At 54.5% G+C, this 18,870-nt stretch overlaps 1 protein-coding gene across 1 annotated transcript in view; it reads left to right on the top strand.

Moving 5' to 3' along the window:
* The first annotated feature begins 7,440 nt into the window (after window positions 1-7,440).
* Window positions 7,441-18,870, top strand: part of Mgat5b (alpha-1,6-mannosylglycoprotein 6-beta-N-acetylglucosaminyltransferase B) — a 67,778-nt gene continuing 56,348 nt past the window's right edge. Inside the window, exons 1-2 of the mRNA XM_020162495.2 lie at window positions 7,441-8,119; window positions 11,956-12,068. Coding sequence (XP_020018084.1) covers window positions 8,052-8,119; window positions 11,956-12,068 — 181 coding nt within the window. The 5' untranslated portion in view covers window positions 7,441-8,051. The remainder of the gene's footprint in view (window positions 8,120-11,955; window positions 12,069-18,870) is intronic.

The following is an 18,870-nucleotide window of genomic DNA, read 5'->3' as shown; positions in this document are numbered from 1 at the left end:
GAGACACCCACACTTCCGTAGCACAAGCTGCCTGCAAACCACACAGCCTGGAGATGCCACGGTCCCAGGTTAATATCAAACGTCCTCCTTTCCAGTGCCTTGTGAAATGCAGTTACTTGTCAGGCATTGTTTGGAGTCTGCCCCAAGTGCTGTTTTGGTTGGTTGCTGATAGGTGTGCACGCAGTGATCCACCATGTTTAATTTGTATGGCAGTGTGTACACTTGATGACTGCCCCCTGCCATGTTCTCTGGAATCCAGAAAGCTAAGTGTCCATGGGGCAGAGTGGAGACTTGGGGCAGCAGCAGAAGGGAAGGGAAGTTTGGGAGACGACTCCCATGTGTATGAGTGGTCCCTATCTATGCTGATTAACTCTTCCTTCAGGTCAAGAGCTGCCAAGGACGAAGTTAGAAAATTCTATCATCCAAGGCCCTCAAATGCTGCCCAGGGCAAGGCTAGGGCCGGACCAGCCACAGCTGCAAGTCAGAGCCTGATGGGGCTGAGTATACCCCAGGAGCAGGACAGGGGACAGGACTGGCACACAGGTGGGCCTATGGGTGGGGTAGAGCAGGGGTCATGGGGAGGGGAGGCTGGGAAGGGTGCCCTGGGGGTTCTGTAAGAGTTTGGATAGCATGTCCCTGGAGGTGTCTCTTTTTTCTGGTCCCCTCCCTCCTTCCAGTGTCATCTCTCAGAGCTGATGTTTTCTCTGCTATTCCTCAACTAGACAATTAGTTATTTTCCTAAAAACTGATTTAGAAAAAATAAGTGGAGCCATCCGCTTAGAGAACTGCTAAGATACAGGATGATGGATGGCTTTATTAGCATACTTCAATTTTATATTTATCAAGTTAAGCCAGCAGCCCAGGGTACTTAATTAAGGCTCTTTGTCATCAGTTGGAGACAGAAAGATGGGGAGAAGAAGGGCTTCTGACCCATCTTCTAGGAGGAAAGTTAGTGCCTCAAACGACATGCCGGGGATGGGGTGTGTGTGTGTGTGTGGTGTGGGGGGGGTGCTCAGACAGATTTGGATGATATGGATGGGGAGGAGGGCTCTCTTCACAAAGGGACCCTTAAGCGGGGTGGTGTCAGTTCTCTGATCCTTGGCGTTTTCTCTCCTGTAAGCACTCTCAGAGAAGCGGCTTTCATTTATCACCAGGTCCTCGGGCTCTCTGTGAGCTCATAGGAAAGAGCCAGGGAGCTGGGGACCCCAGGTCTCCTCCTTTTCATTGCGTGATCTACAAATGAGATCTTCTAATTCACCGCTTGGATGTCCTATTCCGTGGCTTTTCCTAAGTTTTCAGTGTATTTGTGATTGGGCACACATGACTATCCAGTTTTAGAACATTTCTAAAAGAAACCCCACGCCCATTAAGCCCTATCTCTGTCTCCCTCCCCAGGCCTTGGCAACCACCAATCAGTCTCCTTTCCAGCTCTGTGGATTTGCATTTTCTGGGTATGTCTTTTTCTTTTCCCTTTGTTTTCCTTTTTTGCAGTGCTGGGGATTGAACCCAGGGCACTCTAAGACTGAGTTACATCCCTAGCCCTGGACTTTTCATATAAATAGAATCATTCAATATTTGTCTTTTTGTGCCTGGCTTCTTTTGGTTAACATGTTTCCAAGGTTCATTCATGAATATGTGTCAGAAATTCCTTTTTTATTGGCAAGGTCTTACTGTGCAGCCCAGGTCAACTTTGAACTCACCATCCTCCTGCCTCACCCTCCCTAAGTGTTTGGATTACAGATATGCACCACCATGCATGGAAGAAAGTTCTTTCTAAGGCTGAATAATCCATGGTAGGGACATACCACATTGTGTTTATCTATTCTCCTATTGCCTCCAGCCTTGGTGGCCTGTCATGTCAACTTCTCTGGCAGCTCTGGAAGGGAAGGAGCCCTAATTCTGGGGGCTCCCTGGGGCATCCCTGCCTGCCCATGTCTGTTCCTCGAGTTTGAGCCTAGAGGGTAAGCAGGTGGACTCTGAGGTCTCCTGGGGCTGGATTTGGAATTTGGATCTGCAGCGAGCCCTTGCACCTCTCTGAGCCTCAGTTTCTTCATCTGTGAAGTGGCACGTGAGCCCCATACATGCACAGTGCTTGACAATGCTTGCCCCCAAAAGATGATGTGCTCATTTCCTGTGGCTGCTGAAAGCAAAGAAACACACACTTAGTGGCTTACAGCAACACAAATGCATTGCCTGGCAGTTTTGGAGTCCACAGCAGTCTCAGGGGGTCTACCATTAAGGTACTGGCGGAGCTGCATCCTTCTGGAGGCTCCAGAAGATCTGGCTTTTCCAGATTTTGGAAGCTGCCTGCACTCCTTGGCTTGGGGCCCCTCCCTCTATCTTCAAATCCAGCATTGTGGCAGGTATTCTTTCTCCCTCTGCACCATCCTGCCTCACACCCTTCTCCTGCCTCCCGCTTCTAAGCTGAAAGACCCTGTGGTTCTATTAGACTGACCTGGATCATCGGGAATCCTCTCCATATTTTAAATGCAGTTAGTTTGCAACCAAAATCCCATGTGTGACTCTGATCTACTCTTGCCACGTGTGCTCCACAGTTTCTGGGGATGAGAACCTGGATCTCTTCTGGGGTGTAACTGTGTCACTATCTAGAAAGAAAGGTCACTGGTGGAGTGGCTGAAGTGGTAGAGGACCTGCCCAGCAAGCATGAGTTCAAACCCCAGTTTCGCCACCCCCCAAAAAAAAAATTACAAAAAGAATGGAGGGCCATTTAAAGTTGCCTTGCTGATGCAAATTCAACAAAAGTAGTAACATAAACATGGTAACATGCTTAGAGTTCGTGGGAAATGCCTGGCATGCAGCATTTGCCTGTTTCCAGCATTGAGCGGGCTTCACCGGGGAGGGCTGCCTGTCTGGTCCCCTGACCCCATGGTCACACACACACACACACACACACTCATGCATGCACACAGCTACTACCTTCCTGCAGAACCGCCAAGGTACAATAGCTCTGCTCCCAGCTCCCACAAGCTGTGCAGAACGGCCTTCTGGCATAAACAAAAATAAACCCCAGACAGCGCTTTTCAATCGGAGGATTAGCCTAAAATGTTGTGAAACAGAAAGCATGAAATACGCATCGGTGAAACCGCCCTCCCTCCCCACTGCGCGGCCTCCCCACGCGGCTGGAGGCCCGTTGGTGTGGGGCTGGCTGTTCCTGCCCCGCACGGCTGTTGATGATTTGTGCGCGGTGTCGGTAAATGCTGTTCTGACATTATTAATGCTTCATACTCCAGCAAAGGACAGTGGCCTATTGCCTCGTAATGCGCTGTCTGCTGCTGCAGCCCGAGCACATTAAATGGGGATTTCAAACACGGTAAACTGCTTGTTTCCTTCTTCCCACCCCAGGCCCTGTCTCCAGAAGCAACCTTGAAGCTCTCAGAAGGTGGGAGCAGAGTCCAGACTCTAATAGCCACAGAGGCCCTGGGGCCCGGGAGGGGGTGTCTCAAGGGGGCCAGGATGCCCCAGGAAGCAGCCATGGAACCCCAAGTGTTCATCTTCCTCTCTGGGGCAGGGAGGTGTCTGGAGAACTTCAGGTTAGGAGGGCTTTTCTGGGTGGGCCAGGGTTGCCAGGCTCCCTTTGACATCCACAGAGAGCCCAGATGGCAGGCCATCAAGTGGATTTTACTGGGCTTGCACAATGTTCTAAAAATATTGAGCCTACATTTTAAAATTATGCAGCTTCACACGCACAAGCAGACCAGACTTCTGGCTTCTCTTGAAGTAACTGGGCCCACAGTCATACAAAGCTTTGGTGGCCTGTCTGGTCCTTGGGACCTGCAAGTTTCCAGCAGTCTTGAACCATTCCAGTCCCTTCCATGATGTCCTTGTGGTGAGTTGAGCAGTGTCCCCTTAAACACCATGTCCTCTCTGAACTTCAAAACGCACCCTTATTTGGAAATAGGATCTTTACAGATCTCATTAACTAAAATGAGATCATATTGGATGACTGGACCCTAAATGACAGGGGTCCTTATACGAAGAGCTAACTGTGGACACAGGGATACATATAGAGAAAGTCACATGGAGGCATATAAGAATTGTGGCTGCTGCTGGGATCCGGCAGAGAAGTCTGGAAAGATTTTCCCTCAGAGGCAGCCCTGTGGTGGGTCACCTTGATTTCATGCTTCTGGCATCCAGAACCCTGAGAAAATTAATTTCTGTGGCTTTAAGCCACCCCCTCGTTGTGGTAGCCTAGGAAACAACTCCAGCCAGCTTCTCTGGTTGGCCCTGGCCGGATCCTAGGTACTTTGAGTCTGAGACCCCTCAGGGCGCCTCCCACATTGCCCCTGCAGCCTGCATCCCTTCCAGGAATCCTGTACCACTCCCAGGGCCTTCTGTGGGTTCTAGGCTTCCCCTGATCCCTCTAGCCAGTTCGGCAGGATCCGAGGACAGTGGGAGGGATGGAGGTGCTGCATGTAGCCTCAGAAGAGAGAAGGAATGGAAAGGGGACAGGTCAGGGGACTGTTCCAGCCTGACAGCCATCCTTGGATGTGTACTCCAAAAGGGTTGCCCCCATTTCTGCTCCCAGACTCTACTTCGGCTTGCCCGGAGAGACTCTCTGTCCTCATCAAAAGATGAGTGAGTGTTTGCCTAGCCAGTTACATTGGCAGGACTTGGCATTAAGAAACCAAATGTGAGCTGGGCACCATAGCTCACGCCTGTCATCTCAGCACTTGAAGGCTGAGACAGGAGGGATCAAGAGTTGGAGGTCATCTTGGGGTACATAGCGGGACCCAGTCTCAGACAAAGAAACATAAAAAATACCCACCCCCCCAAACAAATGTGCTCAGGCACCACCTCAGAGAGCAAGTCAGGATAAGGCTTCTCTTTTGCTAAGCTCTGCAGGTGAATATGCTGTGGGTGGGGCTGAGGATCTCAGTCTGTAGAACAGGGTACTGGTTGAGGTTCCCCAACTGAGGCAGGGATTCCAGTGCAATAGTTTGTTTGGGAGGGGCCCCCAGGTGCATTGATTGGGGAGTGATGAGTGAGGCAGAAAAGGTAGCCAGTACAGGCATATCTCAGAGCAGGTGACCACCATGGGCAACAGTCTCGCTGGGAGTGTTGGGGACCAGTGGCGAATATGGCACAGCACACAGCACCTGGGGGGAGAGGTGGTTGGAGTGGCCACCCATCTATCGCTGGAGGGCTGCTCCTGGGACACCGGCTGTCTGGTCCTTCTATCTTGTCCCTGAGTGCTATAGTGTATTCCTGCAGCCATCAGACAAGAGCCTTTGGGCAGAGAGCTGAAGGTGCTCTCAGTAATCTGGTTAGACTTGGAGGTGAGTGGAGAGGGAATATGGACAGAGCACGAACAGTATCTGCTACAAGTAGACAGTACCAGCGATAATCATAGCCTCCCTTGTGCTCAGTGGGAGCCAGGTGACAGGCTATTCACATACATTCACAGGTTCAAGTCTCACCATAGCCCTTTGATGCTGGTGCTATAAGTAGTCTGATTTATAGTTGTGGAAACTGAGGCACAGAGGCTGCGTCCAAGGTTGAATGATGTGAGGAGTCACATTTTTTTCTCCTAATGTGTACAGCACCGTGACAGCAAGGTGGACCGTTTACTTGATTGCACACAAGAGGCTGACAAAAGGGAACAGACTTGGAAATGAGCAGACTGCTGGACAATCTGGCCAACAAAACTCACTGTTCTCCTTATGCCTCCCTGCTGGCCCCAAGCCTGCTGATAAAATGGCAGAGGGGGCGGTCCTCCTCCTACCTCAGCATCCAGGTCCAAGAGAGCAAGGTGCAGAGGGAGTGAGGAGCATCCTCTTCTACCTTCTTAATTCTGGCTTCTGCCTGAGGTTAAGCTACCTCCCCAGATGACCCACTGCATCTGTGGCCGTTTCTGCCTCCTGCCGTTAGGAGAGACCTCCTCTTCAGTCCAGTGTCAACCAGGTGTAAATGCAACCTTCTGAACTTGCATGACAGAGGACCATTTTATTCCTTAGTGTAGATGTGGCTTTGGCCTTTACAGCCAGGGATTAAATTATTACCCGAGTTTGTGGCAGATGGAAGCACCCAAGCACGAGGTGTGATTTAGAGGCCCAGCAGAGACCCCTGCCCTCAAACATTTCCCTAGCAAGCCTGCCGTGATGCCCAAATTTCCCGCCACCATCCGTCACTCTTCTGTACCAAGGCACGGTCAGCCTGTCCTTGTTCAATGCAAATTTGCTACCTAGCTGGAGTAACACATTAATCCGCCAACACCAATTTATCACCCGTTTTCACATTGGCAGGAAGCAAGGCAATGAGATAATGCAACATGGGGCAGGTGAATTTTGATGAAGAAGGAGCAGGAAAGGCAGAGAGCATGAGTCACTGCTGGTGAGAAATGGCTCAGGGGCCCAGCAGGCAGTAAAGGGGCCCAGGGTACAGAGCTGGGGGGTGGGGAAAGGGCGGAGGGAGGCCCGACCAGGGCTGGCTGGAGGACAGTAAGGGTTTTCTCCTCTTTACACTTTGCCTGGAGTTACTGTCTGCACTGGGAGAGACCTCAGAGGTATCATGTTACTGTACATAGCACCCAAGGATTGAGGTGCTTCTCAGTGGGTATGGGTTGTCCTTTCTGCGTGTGGGGTGTCCTTTCTGCATCTTGCAGAAGCCTGGTCTTGGGAAGTGCTGTTGTTCCAGCCTGAGCACTATCTTCAGACCCTCGTGCTCCTAGGAGCCTCTGATCTGCAACTGCAAACAGGTCTCCAAAGTCAAGGAATGTGGGGAGGGGGTGAGCAGGGCTCAAAAGATGCTAAACAAAACAAACCCCCCAAAACCTCCCTCAGGTCTTTATGTTTTGGAGTTGCGGGGAGCCCTAGCTCATTGTACAGTGGAAACTGCTCTGATTTGCACACTCCATCACATTACCCACTGGTTAGAGGAGACAGGGAGGCTAGAACGAGAGCCCACCTGGGGCGACCTGCTCTGGCTTCCGGACTGAGTGCCACAGACCCAGCTTATTATTCTCAGACCAGCAAGCAAAGAATGCCGAGGGAGTTTCTGACAGAGAAGGACAGAAAATGCATGAGTATTGTAAGAGAAGTCAGAGCGGGTGAGGAGGCAGGTGCAGAAGCTCCTGGGGTGGCTGAGACAACAGCCCGAGGCAGGGCCCTGCCGCCTGGTGGAAGGGAAGAGGTCTCCTCCCGGCGCCCACCTCCTCCACTCTTTGCAGGGGCTGAAGCACCTTCGGCTGTCGGGGCTGGTGGCGTCCTAGGAAGTTGCATGGCCCAGGGAGAGAGAGGTGCGGGGCCCCAGCCCGCGGGTTCAGCGGCATGCCCGCCCCGCGCGCCCCCTCCCCGCACGGCCAGGGGAAGGAGCTGCAGCCGCGCGGTAGCCACGAGGTGGCGGCTGCGCGCCGAGAAAGCGCTCGGCCGCTCCCGGGCCGCCCCAGCCGCTCGGCCGCCTCCTCCAAGGAAACAATGCGGCGCCTCCGGGCGTAGCGCTGCGCTGGGCCGGACGCCGGACACCGGAGCGCGGGCAGCAGAGCGAGCGAGCGAGTCAGCGGCGGGCCAGGCGGGCGCGGGGCGTCCTCTGCGGGAGCCATGGGCGCGGCGCGGCGCCGGCCCGGAGATCGGCGCGGCCCAGAGGCTGGAGGGGCCGGGGCGCGGGCCCGGAGCCACCTCTAGCCGGCACCTGCACCAGCACCGGTACCGACACCAGCACCGAGGGCGCGGGCCTGGGGATGAGGGCTCCCGCCGCGGGGAGCCCTTCTGCGCGCCGCCGCGTCGTCCCGCCCAGCGAGTAAACCCAAGCAGACAGACGCGCGGCCGGCGGTCTGGGGGCGCGCCGCCTCCCGGCCCCCAAAATGTGAAGCGGGGAGGGCGGAGACGCAGAGACCGCCCGGCCGGGCGCCCTCGTCGCCCTCCGGCAGCTGCGCCGCTCCCCTTCCCTGCGCGCCGAGGCCGCGCCAGGCGGCCGGAGCAGCGAGGCCACCGAGCCCAGCGCCTTCTCCTCTCTCGGTCCCGGCTTCGGTCCACGGCGGGTTCGCGGCCCGGACGCGGCAGGAACCGGGCGTCTCGCCCAGACAAGTTTGAACAATGATCACAGTCAACCCCGATGGGAAGATAATGGTCAGAAGATGCCTGGTCACCCTGAGACCCTTTCGGTAAAGTTCGCTCCTGGTTGGCGTGGGAGGAGGTCTTTTCCCCGCGGGGGGCGCCTGGTGGAGGTGGCCGAGGCCGTCCTCTGCGAGGACGCTAGTGCCAGTGGTAGAGGAGGTTCGCGCTTCAACCCTTGGCCATGGCCAGGGGGACTGGGGAAACGGGTGGAGTCGGGGTTGGGGGCGCGAGTGGGGAGGGGTGGGTAATTCTGGACCTGCCCGGAGTTGGTCTAGGTTGGGACGGACTCGGGATACGGAGGTGAGAATGGAGTCAGAAAGCCACCAAGGTTGGGGACCTGACCCGGGAAGTGGCCCCAATCATAGCGTCCCTTCCTACCCCTCGGGGTCTCTCCCACCTCCTGGTCAGTCCCATCCGGGTAGCAAAGTTAGTGCGGGGTGCCGGGGCGGGGCCCTTTTTGTCCCGCCAGTCGGCCCCTAGGTCGGCCCGCCCTCCCCTCTGCCTAGTCCATCCCCTTCCCCGCCCTCAGCGGCACTCTCCGTGCAGGGTGCTGGCCTGTCTCTTATGCGAGGGTCTCCGAGATTGGGGCCGTGAACCCCTAAGCCAGGGATTCGCTCCCGACCTCTGGGCTTGAAGAGGCGGGGAAGACGCTGCTTGGAGCGTGGAGGGAGGAGGGAAGACTATCCTCACGCCCACCCCCCACCCCCACCCCCGCCCCGCCATACAAATACCTTGGGCTGCCCCGACCAGGCGGGACTCGGGCTATGAGGGACACACTGGGGTCTGCTGGTTCCACCCCAGCGGCCCTCAGAGCTCGCGGGTGCCGGGGCAGCTCCCTCTGCTCCCAGGTGTCGGAGGAGCTGGGCCTGCTGTCCAGACTGGGGAGGGGATCGCAGGGCATTGGGTTTCCAACGGGACTGGAGTGTCGCCCCGCTCTGTAGCTGGGTCACAGATGACTCCGAGGGAGGGCTGGCACAGGTGCGGGGGCGTGGGGGGCGGAGACGACTCCGGACCCGGCCACAGGTGGGGTCCGGGCGCAGGACGGAGTCCGCAGGGGCAAGCGCTGGCTGGTGGAGACATCTGAGGCTTGGGTTGCGGGAGGGCAGGGTTTGGGTCCTTCCCCTCCAGGTCTCTGGCCCCAGCCCTCTTCCCCTCCCCACCTTCCTATACCTTTTCCGGTGTCTCTCCCTGGTCTAGACCGGCTGGGGGTGGGGACACCGTGCCCACCTGGCTCCCACTTCCCAGCATGCCGACTGGTTGGGCGGGGCTAAGAAGGTAGCCTCCTAGGACAGCCGGGGTCGGGCTGGCCAGGAGGATGTGGACGACTGGAGGGAGAGTCGGCAGCCTCTAAGGGCTTTCAGGCGGGTTATTGGGCTGTCAGGCCTATTTGCCCATGGGAAGCAGGGCGGGGAGCCGGTGTCTCTGGAAAGGATCCTGGTCGTCCAGGGAAATCCTGGTCTGCTTCACGTAGAGAGGCTTCTCGTCTGTCTCCCACCCCAAATCCTTGCACTCTGCAGGCAGCTGGAAGCCTGCCTTGGGCTGCACCTTTGCTGGCAGATTGGAGGCGGTGCAGCCCCTAAGCACCACGGACAGCGCTCAGTCCCCAGCCTGACTTCCCTCTCCTTTCAGGCTTATCTGAAGGCAGGACTGGGGTGTGTTGCCTGCACCCCCTGTTGTGTAACTTCATCTCAGGGTTTCTCTAGTTGTTGGGGACCCACAGCCACCTCTGCAGTCTTCATCTTCCCTTCAGATGGGGCCAGGCCTCGATGACGTCACCCCAACTTGTTCATCCTGGTGGGCTGCTGTTCCTCTTGGTTTTTCTAGTGCTCCTGGTGGATGGATGGGTTAAACCATTTTAACTTGAATCCCCATCTGCTTGGGGTGGGTGGTGTCTGGACCCCAGGCCTGGGGACTGGCAGAGAAATGCAGATGAAGGGTGTTGGGTTTTGGAGTCTGGGCTAAAAATTGAGACACCTTTCTCATGGCAGTCTGCACCTTGGCAGACAGGCCACATCTCCAGCCCTAAATACAACTCCAGGGCTGTGAGACCGGTGGGGGCATGGATGATAAGAGGCTAGGGCTGGGGAAGTCCTGGGATCTCCCTGGGTATGTGACAGCCCCCTCCTGTGCTGTCGCTCTGGCAGTTGCTCTTGAGACTAGCCCGATTTCATCTGGGGGACCCCAGGTAGGAGCCCCACCTCCAGGCTTGGAGGAATTCAGAGCGGGGAAGTGCCCCTCATGCTGTCTTACCACTGTACCTCATTCCCCTCCTCTCTGTCAGGGATATGTATGGCCTTTCAGGTCCTTCCCAGGGGGAGCTCCCAGGTCCCCTCTGTGTGTGGCTCCTGCCCTCTCTGACTTAATCTCTAACAGTTTCCTTTAAATTTGGGCTGGGAATTTTGTGGTGCTTTTTATTTTCTTCTTCAATTATGTGTTTTCTTTAATGGACCAAATTTTAATTAAATACTGCTCTGCCAGTTTCAAATAATGAAGATTAAAATGCACAAAGCAAGTCTTGCATAAAGATACAAACAAGCACTGGGGATGGGGACAGGGAATGGAGGTGGGGCAGCTGAAAGTGTCTGGCATGACTTATGAGGCTATCCTTGGCCAGCCTGGCTCCATACCCAGGGTGGGTAGGGTCCCTTACCCCTGCCACCTCTAACTGCCTAGGGCTGTGCTATCGGTTCAGGTGTGTTTGGGGCCCAGAATTGAGCATGGAGGCTGTAGGAGCCTGGGGCTGGGCTGGATGGGAGGGAGGTTTCTGGGCTCCCCCAGTCCCTGGCACCTGGGAGATAATCAATAGCTATTTGTTGAAGTTATGGCCAACTCTCTCAACTCTCCCAACTCTATGCACACCTGTATAACACTCTATACCCAGGTGTCAGCACACCCTGATCTAGAGGGGATGCAGGCTGACAAACCAGCGTGTGCCTTCCTGGTAGAGAAGTGTGTTGGGGAGAGTGTGGGCACAGCGGGAGCCATGTGGATCTGCCTTGAGATCTTACCCTCTGGCAGTGATGGAGACACAAATACCCCCAAGAACACAGATAAGGAGGTGTCAGTGAGCTCCTGAGTGATGGCAGCAACAAGGCCTGTGTACATAGTGCCGAGGGTGGCCCAGCTGATTGAGGACATCCAGGAGGGTCTCGGCTGGACCAATTACTTGCCCTCTGGCTGGCATCGGGCCCTGCTGTCTAGTGACAGCAGTGATTCACATAGTTCAACATGTGCCAGAATCATCGGGAGGGCTTGTTCAAACATGCCTCCCCATCCCAGTGTCTGATTCAGTAGGTCTGGGTGTAGGGTCCAGGAACGTGCAGTTCTAATGATTTTCAGAAGTGCTGTTGCTGCTGGTCTGGGGACCATGATTTGAGGACCTGCTACTGTGAATGAGCCAGGCTCTGTCTTGAAGCTGAACCTTGTCCAGATTTCTCCCTCGTGGGTTTTCATGTGGAGTGTAGCTAGATTCTAGTCTCTGACTCTTTGTCCTATGGTGGTGGGAGATCCCTGGGCCCTGGAGCTCAGCCCCTGCTCTCTCATTCTTGCACTCATCCCTTGCTTCCAACCCTCATTTCTGCATTCTTTTTATTATTATTATTTCTGTTAGGGTCTTAGTCATTATACAAGGGGGGAATTCATAGTGACAATTCCAATGAGATTTATATTGTACATTAGCTACATTGCCCCCATCGTGTCTCCCCCTCAGCCCCCTCCCCACCCCACTTAAAGCAATTGCAAGAGGTTTCTTAGTTCTGTTTCATATAGGTATATGAAGTCCGTCATTTCTGCATTCCTAAAGCATTTATGGGCCCTTCCTAGGTGGAGGCTGGAGGCACTATCGCTGGCCTGCCCTGCTGACCTGCCTTGTTCCTCCCTGCAGGCTTTTTGTCCTGGGCATCGGCTTCTTCACTCTCTGCTTCCTGATGACATCTCTGGGAGGCCAGTTCTCAGCCAGGCGCCTGGGAGACTCACCCTTCACCATCCGCACAGAAGGTATCCTGAGGGCCGGGGTGTTAACTGTAAGCACAGGTGTTCACAAGTTGAGAGGGAGGTGGCTGTGAGCTCAACCCTGTGGGGGCCTTTCTGGGGGCTCTGTCCCAGGCATCCTGGCCACGTTGTAAGTGTAGAGCAGAGGGGTCTCAGCGTGGGCTGTGTGACCCTGCACACTGCTTTGGATTTTGTCCTGCCAGTGCAGGACTGTCTCTTTGAGACAGGCATATTCTGTGTCTTTGGCCCAGTTCTGGGGACACAGATCCCTCCTGGTCCGTTCCTGCTTCTTGTCCACATGATGCTTGTAAGGCAAGGTGTGGAGGTTCAGAGCATGGATTCTGGGGCCAGCCAGGCTGGGGTTTATATCTCCATTCATCACCATTCATCACATACTAGCTGTGTACCACTGGCCAAGTCCTTTAAGTCCTCTGTTGGTAAACAGAGAAGAAAATCTAAAGACCTTTTCAGAGGCTGTCTTGAATGTTCTCACACATGGAAATTACCTGGTATGGTTATTATCACATGGCATGAGTGTGACAAACTGGGAGGCCCTTGTCCTGAGTCCTGAAGCTTGGCCCTACCCCTCTTACCTAATCATGGAACTGCTGGTGGTGAATGGCACAGAGTCCTGCCTGCTGTGCTTCTGGGGCTTCTTTTGATCAATGGTGAAAAGGAGGGGAGACCAAGCCAAACTAGGTTTCTTGAGATGTTTGGCTTTGTGAGATGTCCCCTGTACCTCTGGGGAAAACTCTCAAGTCCCCCTTCTCAAACTTGCAGGATTCAGACTTGCCTGGCTCTCCTGTTACCAGCGATGAGTACCGTAGATGTCCCAAGAAGCTCAGGCTGCCGGCTAGAGTGGGCGCTCTGAGGGGCACTTATCATGCCATCTGGTAGTCATCATCCAATTCATTTTTCGGTTTAGCACACACTTCTTTAAACTTGCAGAAGCTCCCAGAAGGGATCTCACACTTATTAGTCATTCAAGCCAAGTGGAAGTTAATTGATCCTATCTCTGACTCCCAGAGATTGCTCAGTCTCTGAGCCTCTGAGTCCTCCTCTGATAAGTGGGGATGGTAGCCCCACTTCCCCAGGGTTGCGGGAAGCAGGTGTTAAGGTATGAGGGACCCCAGCAGTGTCTGTCAGAGTGAGGGCTCCATGCTCATTCAGAGGCCATGATGAACCTGACAGGGTAGTGCTGGGGAAAAGGGCGCTTGGAGAAGCAGACCAAGGAGGTGCAGGGAACTCTACACAGGAGATGCTTAAAGTTGAGGCTGGAAGAGGGGAGGGCAGCTGTGAAGGCAGGGTTTTTGAGGGATGGATGGTGAGGAGGCAGGGTATAGAGCAAGACACCCCGGCTCCCTGGAGACACCCCTGGAAGGGGGTATGCCTGGCTACTACCTGCAGGTCCTGGACTTCAGAAAGGTCAGGGGTCTGAGAGGTGGAACGAAGGGACTGGGGAAGAGGGGCTAGGTTCTGGCTCTTCTGCCCATCTTCCTGAAGCAGTTGGGGGGCCAAGGCAGGTCTCCTACCCCATGGCCCCTGCTCCATCCTGGCAAGGTTGGGCCCAGTGGTGCAGCATGCAGGGGACTTGTGGGTCTTTCTGGTGCCCTGTGCTGAGCAGTGTTACCTTGGAGCAAGGAAGGTGTCTAGCCCAAGCCCCAGATCTTGTTGCATAGAGGGGAGAGACAGTCTTGCTACCTTTGCCTGGCTGCCCTTAATCTTGACAGTCTTCTGCCTTAGCCTCCCGAGTGACTGGGATTCCAGGTGTATATCACCATGCCTGGCTAAACTTTTGATTGAGGTGTATACACAATCCATGCAGCCAGATCCAGAAATGGCATGGTCAGCCCCCAGAAGTGTCCTTATGCCACCTTCTGGTTGCTGCTTTTCCAAGGACAGTCATGACTTTGACTTCTAATAGGACAGAAGAACTTTGCCTGGTTTTGGGTCTTATGAGATTGGTGTGACAGAGGGTGTGTTCTTCTGTGTGTGGCTTCTTTCTCTCGACATTGTGTATGTGAGACTCACCCACCATGTATATGGCTGGAGTCCTTTGTCTTTTGTTTTCATTGCAAGGTGCCTTCCATGGTGTGACTCACGCTGCATGCTCAGCCATCAACCTCACTGGACACCCAATATTGGGCTTTTGGTTAGAGTACTTTTATGAACAGTCTAGGACATGACTTTTGGTGCACGCAAGCAGTCGTTTCTGCAGGGTTTTCCTGGGGGTGGAGCTGCTGGGTCTCCATTGTTGTAATAGCAGTTCTCAGGTAGTTCATCCAGATCAAAGCCTTCCTGCATTTGCAAGCCCCGCCCCCCCCCCCCCTCCCCCCCGCCTGGAAACTGAGTACCTGAAATACAGAACTAGAGTTGGGAGGAGACAAGGAGGGAGACCTCAGAGAAGCCAGGAGAAAGGACCTGAATTCTGTTTATGTCTCCATTCTCAATGGCTCCCAATTTCTTTCATGCCTTTGCATTCAGCCGATTTGCTTAGAGGGACTTAGGGCAGGGACGCATGCCTGGAAAGTGGTGGGCACTATGGGATTAAAACCCTGGTCCTGAAGAGAATCCTCCCCACCTCCCTGCCCCCCTGCCAACTCCATCCTGCAATGTGTCTCAAGCAGCCTCTGAGAAACCCTAGCAGGTGGCAGTGTGTCCACTGTGAGCCACCTGAGGGGAGCAGCGTGGCAGGGAGGGGAAGGCTGACAGCTGCATCAGGGTTGGGGAGTTGGATAACACTCATTCTGTTGGTTCTAAGCAGCTCCAGAGCAGAACCAGGAGAAGGAAATCCACCAAGGCCCTGCATTAGGGGGAAAAGAAATCCAAGCATTGGTTAACAAAACAGTCTGAGCACAAACAGGAAAAATATGTGTCTTCACCTGTCAAGCCCGCAGGTGATGGTTCTGGAAAGGGGCAGATGGGAGAAGGGCTGTCCTGGGGCAGAGGAGGGCCTAACCCAGCCTGGTATGGGCGGGGTCTCCCTGCAGAGACCCCGCCTTCTACCCTGGGCCAGTTTATGCTTCCTGATAAATTGCGCTAGTTTGGGGGTATGAGTGTGACAGACATCTCATTCTGAATTCTGCACCCTCATCTTAGAGATTCGGGAGAGAAGGGCCTGAGTGGGAGTCACTGGGAGGAGTCTGACTTCATTCCCCCCCTCACCCAAGGCCCTTGCTTCTGCAGTTGCATCTGAGCAGGCTGGTGGGAGTCTGCCCTTCTCTGTGCCCTGCTCTCTATCTTTTCTTGAAGAAGTAGCCCTTGGGAACTTCTCTGGGAGAGCTCCTTCTCTGGCTGGAGGTCCTTGGTTGAGCTGTCTGTGTCTGCCCTGAGGTCTCCCCTGGCCTGACCCTGCTGGAACTCCCAGACCCCCATCAGGAATTGAACCTATGCTGGCTGCTTCAGGCTCTGTGGATGGCTCTGGGGCTGTTCTATCAGAGATAGCCATGGATTGGGGGGAGTCAGAGCCTCATCTAGCCTCCCTGGGGCCTGCCCTGTCTCCTCCGCTGCCCAGAGCCAAAATTCCACAGCCTCAGCTGGGTCTGCAGTGGCTGCCCTGTGCACAGAGCCAAACGTACTCAGCTGTGCAAACATCAACTCCCTCTGTAGGGCCAGGGAAGTCTCTGTTCTCGGACAGGTGGGGGGGCTGTTCAGTTTCTGGAACCAGCTGTTAAGGGTAAGGATGGGGATAAGAAAAGGGACAGGGGAGGATGGGAGAGACAGCAACAGAGAGCATCTTGGGAGGATATGGGCCCCAGTGGGTAATAAAAATACCCCTGTCTCTGAACGTGAGGATCCATTTGTATGGCTGGCGCCCCAGCCTTCCTTATTTATATGGAAATATGGAGGGAACATGTGTGAGTGTTGCTGAGGCCTCACGGTAAATACATTTCAATTCAGCCCATGCCAAGAGTGGGGAAGTGACTCAGGGGAAGCATGTCAGCTTGCTTTGCTGACAGTCTTGGGGACTAGGGTAGCATCTAGAATGAGTCGTTTGGGAAGGGCCTGTCTGGCTGGCCTGCTTCCTTCTTGGGTACTCATCCCTGGCTTTGTCCTTTGGTGTCTTCTGAGTAGAAAATCTGTCCCTGAGCTCCTGGGGAAGGGTAGGGCTGTCTCCCTAGGTCTCAGGAGCCTCCAGAATTGTTCAACATCATGATGGAGCTGCACCTGAGCCCCAGGCTGGGGAGTGGCCTGGCTGTCTTGGTCCAGAATGATGAGGGATCTTAACCCTTTGTTAGTAAAACCTGGGCCGAGGCCTCTGGCATATTCATAAGGCCTCCCCTCTAGTCTTTTTGGGTCCTTCCTTTTGTTGGCATTTTTAAAGAATTGGCTTAATCCCTTCTATGAAGGGCAATCCTCAACCTCCAAATATCTCCAAAGATTCTTGGTTGGGGGGGAGGTGACCTATATTTCCCTGATCATTTCTTGCTTCTGCCAAGTCACTGACTCAGCATCTCCTCTCCCACCTCCTGTCTACCAAACTGACCTAGTGGGTGGGCACTCCGTTCCCCTTGAAGCCCCCTGCCCAAAAGGGCTGTGATGCCTCCTGCAGTGGGGTGGGTGCCGTGGGGCAGGGGCTTCAGATTACAGCTTGGAACAGTAAGCAGACTCAAGCTCCCTCTGCAGCCTGCCAGAAGGCATCCCCTTTCCCTCACCTCCCTGTGGTGGGAGTTTCCCTGTGTCTTCTTGACCTTTCTGCCCTGTTCCTGTGCATACTCCTCTCTTCAGTCTTAGGGCTGTGCTTGTCCTTCTGCGTGAATAGTCAGAGTCATTTAGCTCTGTCTGTCTGTCTGTGCTGGGTGTGTAGCCCTGCTTTGGCCCACCGAGGGGGTGAGCAAAACAACCCAGCCTTCCCAAGGAAGAGCTTGCTGCCAGCTTTTAGGGGACCCATTCTTTCCTTTTCCATTACTCTGCTGTCTGGAGGCAGTTAGGGGGCGACACAGATTGGGGGCTGGGGCGATAGAACCTCAAAGCTTAGTGACTCCAGCCCTCCCTAGTTAACATGAGGGGGAAACTAAGGCCAACAGAAGGAGAGCAACCCGCTCCTACCAGCAGCAGAGCGAGTCTGGAGTCCTGGTTTCTGACTCCTACTCTTGTCTCCCGCCAGGCTGCTACACTGGCCCCTGCTGTACCGCTCTTGGGGCCCCTGAAGCTCTAGACCTTATAGCTGTGCGTGCCTCAGTTATTTGTAGCCTGCATGCTGGGTCTGGAAGCTTTGGGAGAGCCTGTGATGGTGAGGTCCCAAGACCTGTGACATAGGAAGCTTGGGCTGGGCTGGGAGAGAGGCCAGAGAGTGGCAGGCTTGGGGGCCAGGCCACTTGCACCTTCCACCGAGCACAGTACCACCAAGACGCCAAGAGAGCCTAGGTGCTGTGCCTATAGGTGTGAGCTACTGACCAGGCTCTGTGGTCCCATCAGGCCTGAGTGCTCTGGCCAGGGTTGTCCAGCAGTAGTCTTGATTTCCTCTTTGTGTCCTGCTCCTTTGGGAAAGGAACCACCCCCTGCAGCCCAAGCTGTAAGCCACAGCCCTCTAAAGCTGCCCAAATTGGTCAGGTAAGCTGTACACTGCACAACTCTGAAATGCCCATCAGGCAGCCACAGTACAAGTGGCGCCCCCAGGGTCCTGTAGGTCAGTGACCAGGTCAGAGCCTCTGATGTCCTAAGTTTCAAGCTACAATGATGGTCAGTCACCTCTTTGTCCCCCTCCATTCTCCAAGTGGAGGCCAGTGTTGAGTTTGGAGGGTTGACTTAAGCTCAGAGAGCAGAATGGATGAGAAGGAGAGGGAGCCATTTCTGTCTCGTGTGATCAATTACATGATTGATTCACTGACTGCCCTTGAGTGAGTGGGGAGGGACAGAGTGGTAGGAGAGACCCAAGTTTGCTTTATTTAAGGCAAATTTCACAATAGTGGCATTTCCTGGCCCCAACTGATTTTTTTAAAAAAAATCTGCTCAGTTTTCTGAGTGGAAAGGGTAAGAAGGCAATTGCCTTTTTGCACTATGGGGGTAGAGCTGTGGAAACAGTTTTTCCTTCCGTCTTTTCATTTCTTTCTTTCTTTCTTTTCTTTTTCTGTTGGCAGTTCTGGGGTTTGAACTAAGGGCCTCACACTTGCTGGGCAGGTGCTCTACTACTTGAGCCATGCCCCCAGCCCTTTTTGCTTTACTTTGCTTTTAGATAGGGTCTTGTGCTTTTTACTGGACTAGCCTTGGGCTGTGATCCTCCTGCCTCTGCCTCTACAGTAGCTGGGATTACAGATATGCACTACAGATATACACCTCTCCCTGTATGCTCATTTTCTCCAACACCTGACTCTACCCTGTGTCTTGTGGGACTTCTTGGGTAATTCCATCTCTCTTCTCTTCTTCCTTTGCCTCCCCCATTCATGCCAGTTCTCCTGCAGCACCAGGGACCCTGTCTCTTTAAGGCGAGCTGCTCTGGTCAAATGTCCAGCTGGCATTTGCAAGGCACCTGTAGCCTCCCTCTGACCTCAGGCAGCCTGACCAGGCAGTGTCTTATATCAGTGAGAGAAGCTGGCACAGGCTGGACCTGGAGGAATGGAGCGGGGTGGGGCAGAGTCACCAGCAGCCCTGGTGATGCAGAGGACCTCTCTTGGCAACTGCCTTCTCAGTGGACTGGTGGCTTCCTGCCCCATTTCTTCTCTCTTTCCCCTGCCTCTTCTTAGTGACCCACCACCCGCTCTCTCCTGCCACCTGCCAGGTGCTGGGATGTTGTGTTGCTGATGGGGCCTGGTATTCTTGTCTTGAGTTGGGGACACTGAGGCGAAGGTAGTATGAGGAATTCCCCACA

Source organism: Castor canadensis, chromosome 11 (genome assembly GCF_047511655.1).
Source record: "Castor canadensis chromosome 11, mCasCan1.hap1v2, whole genome shotgun sequence".
Classification (NCBI taxonomy): Eukaryota; Metazoa; Chordata; class Mammalia; order Rodentia; family Castoridae; genus Castor; species Castor canadensis.
Note: the sequence above shows the minus strand (reverse complement) of the source record. Positions and strands in the feature narration are given on the sequence as shown.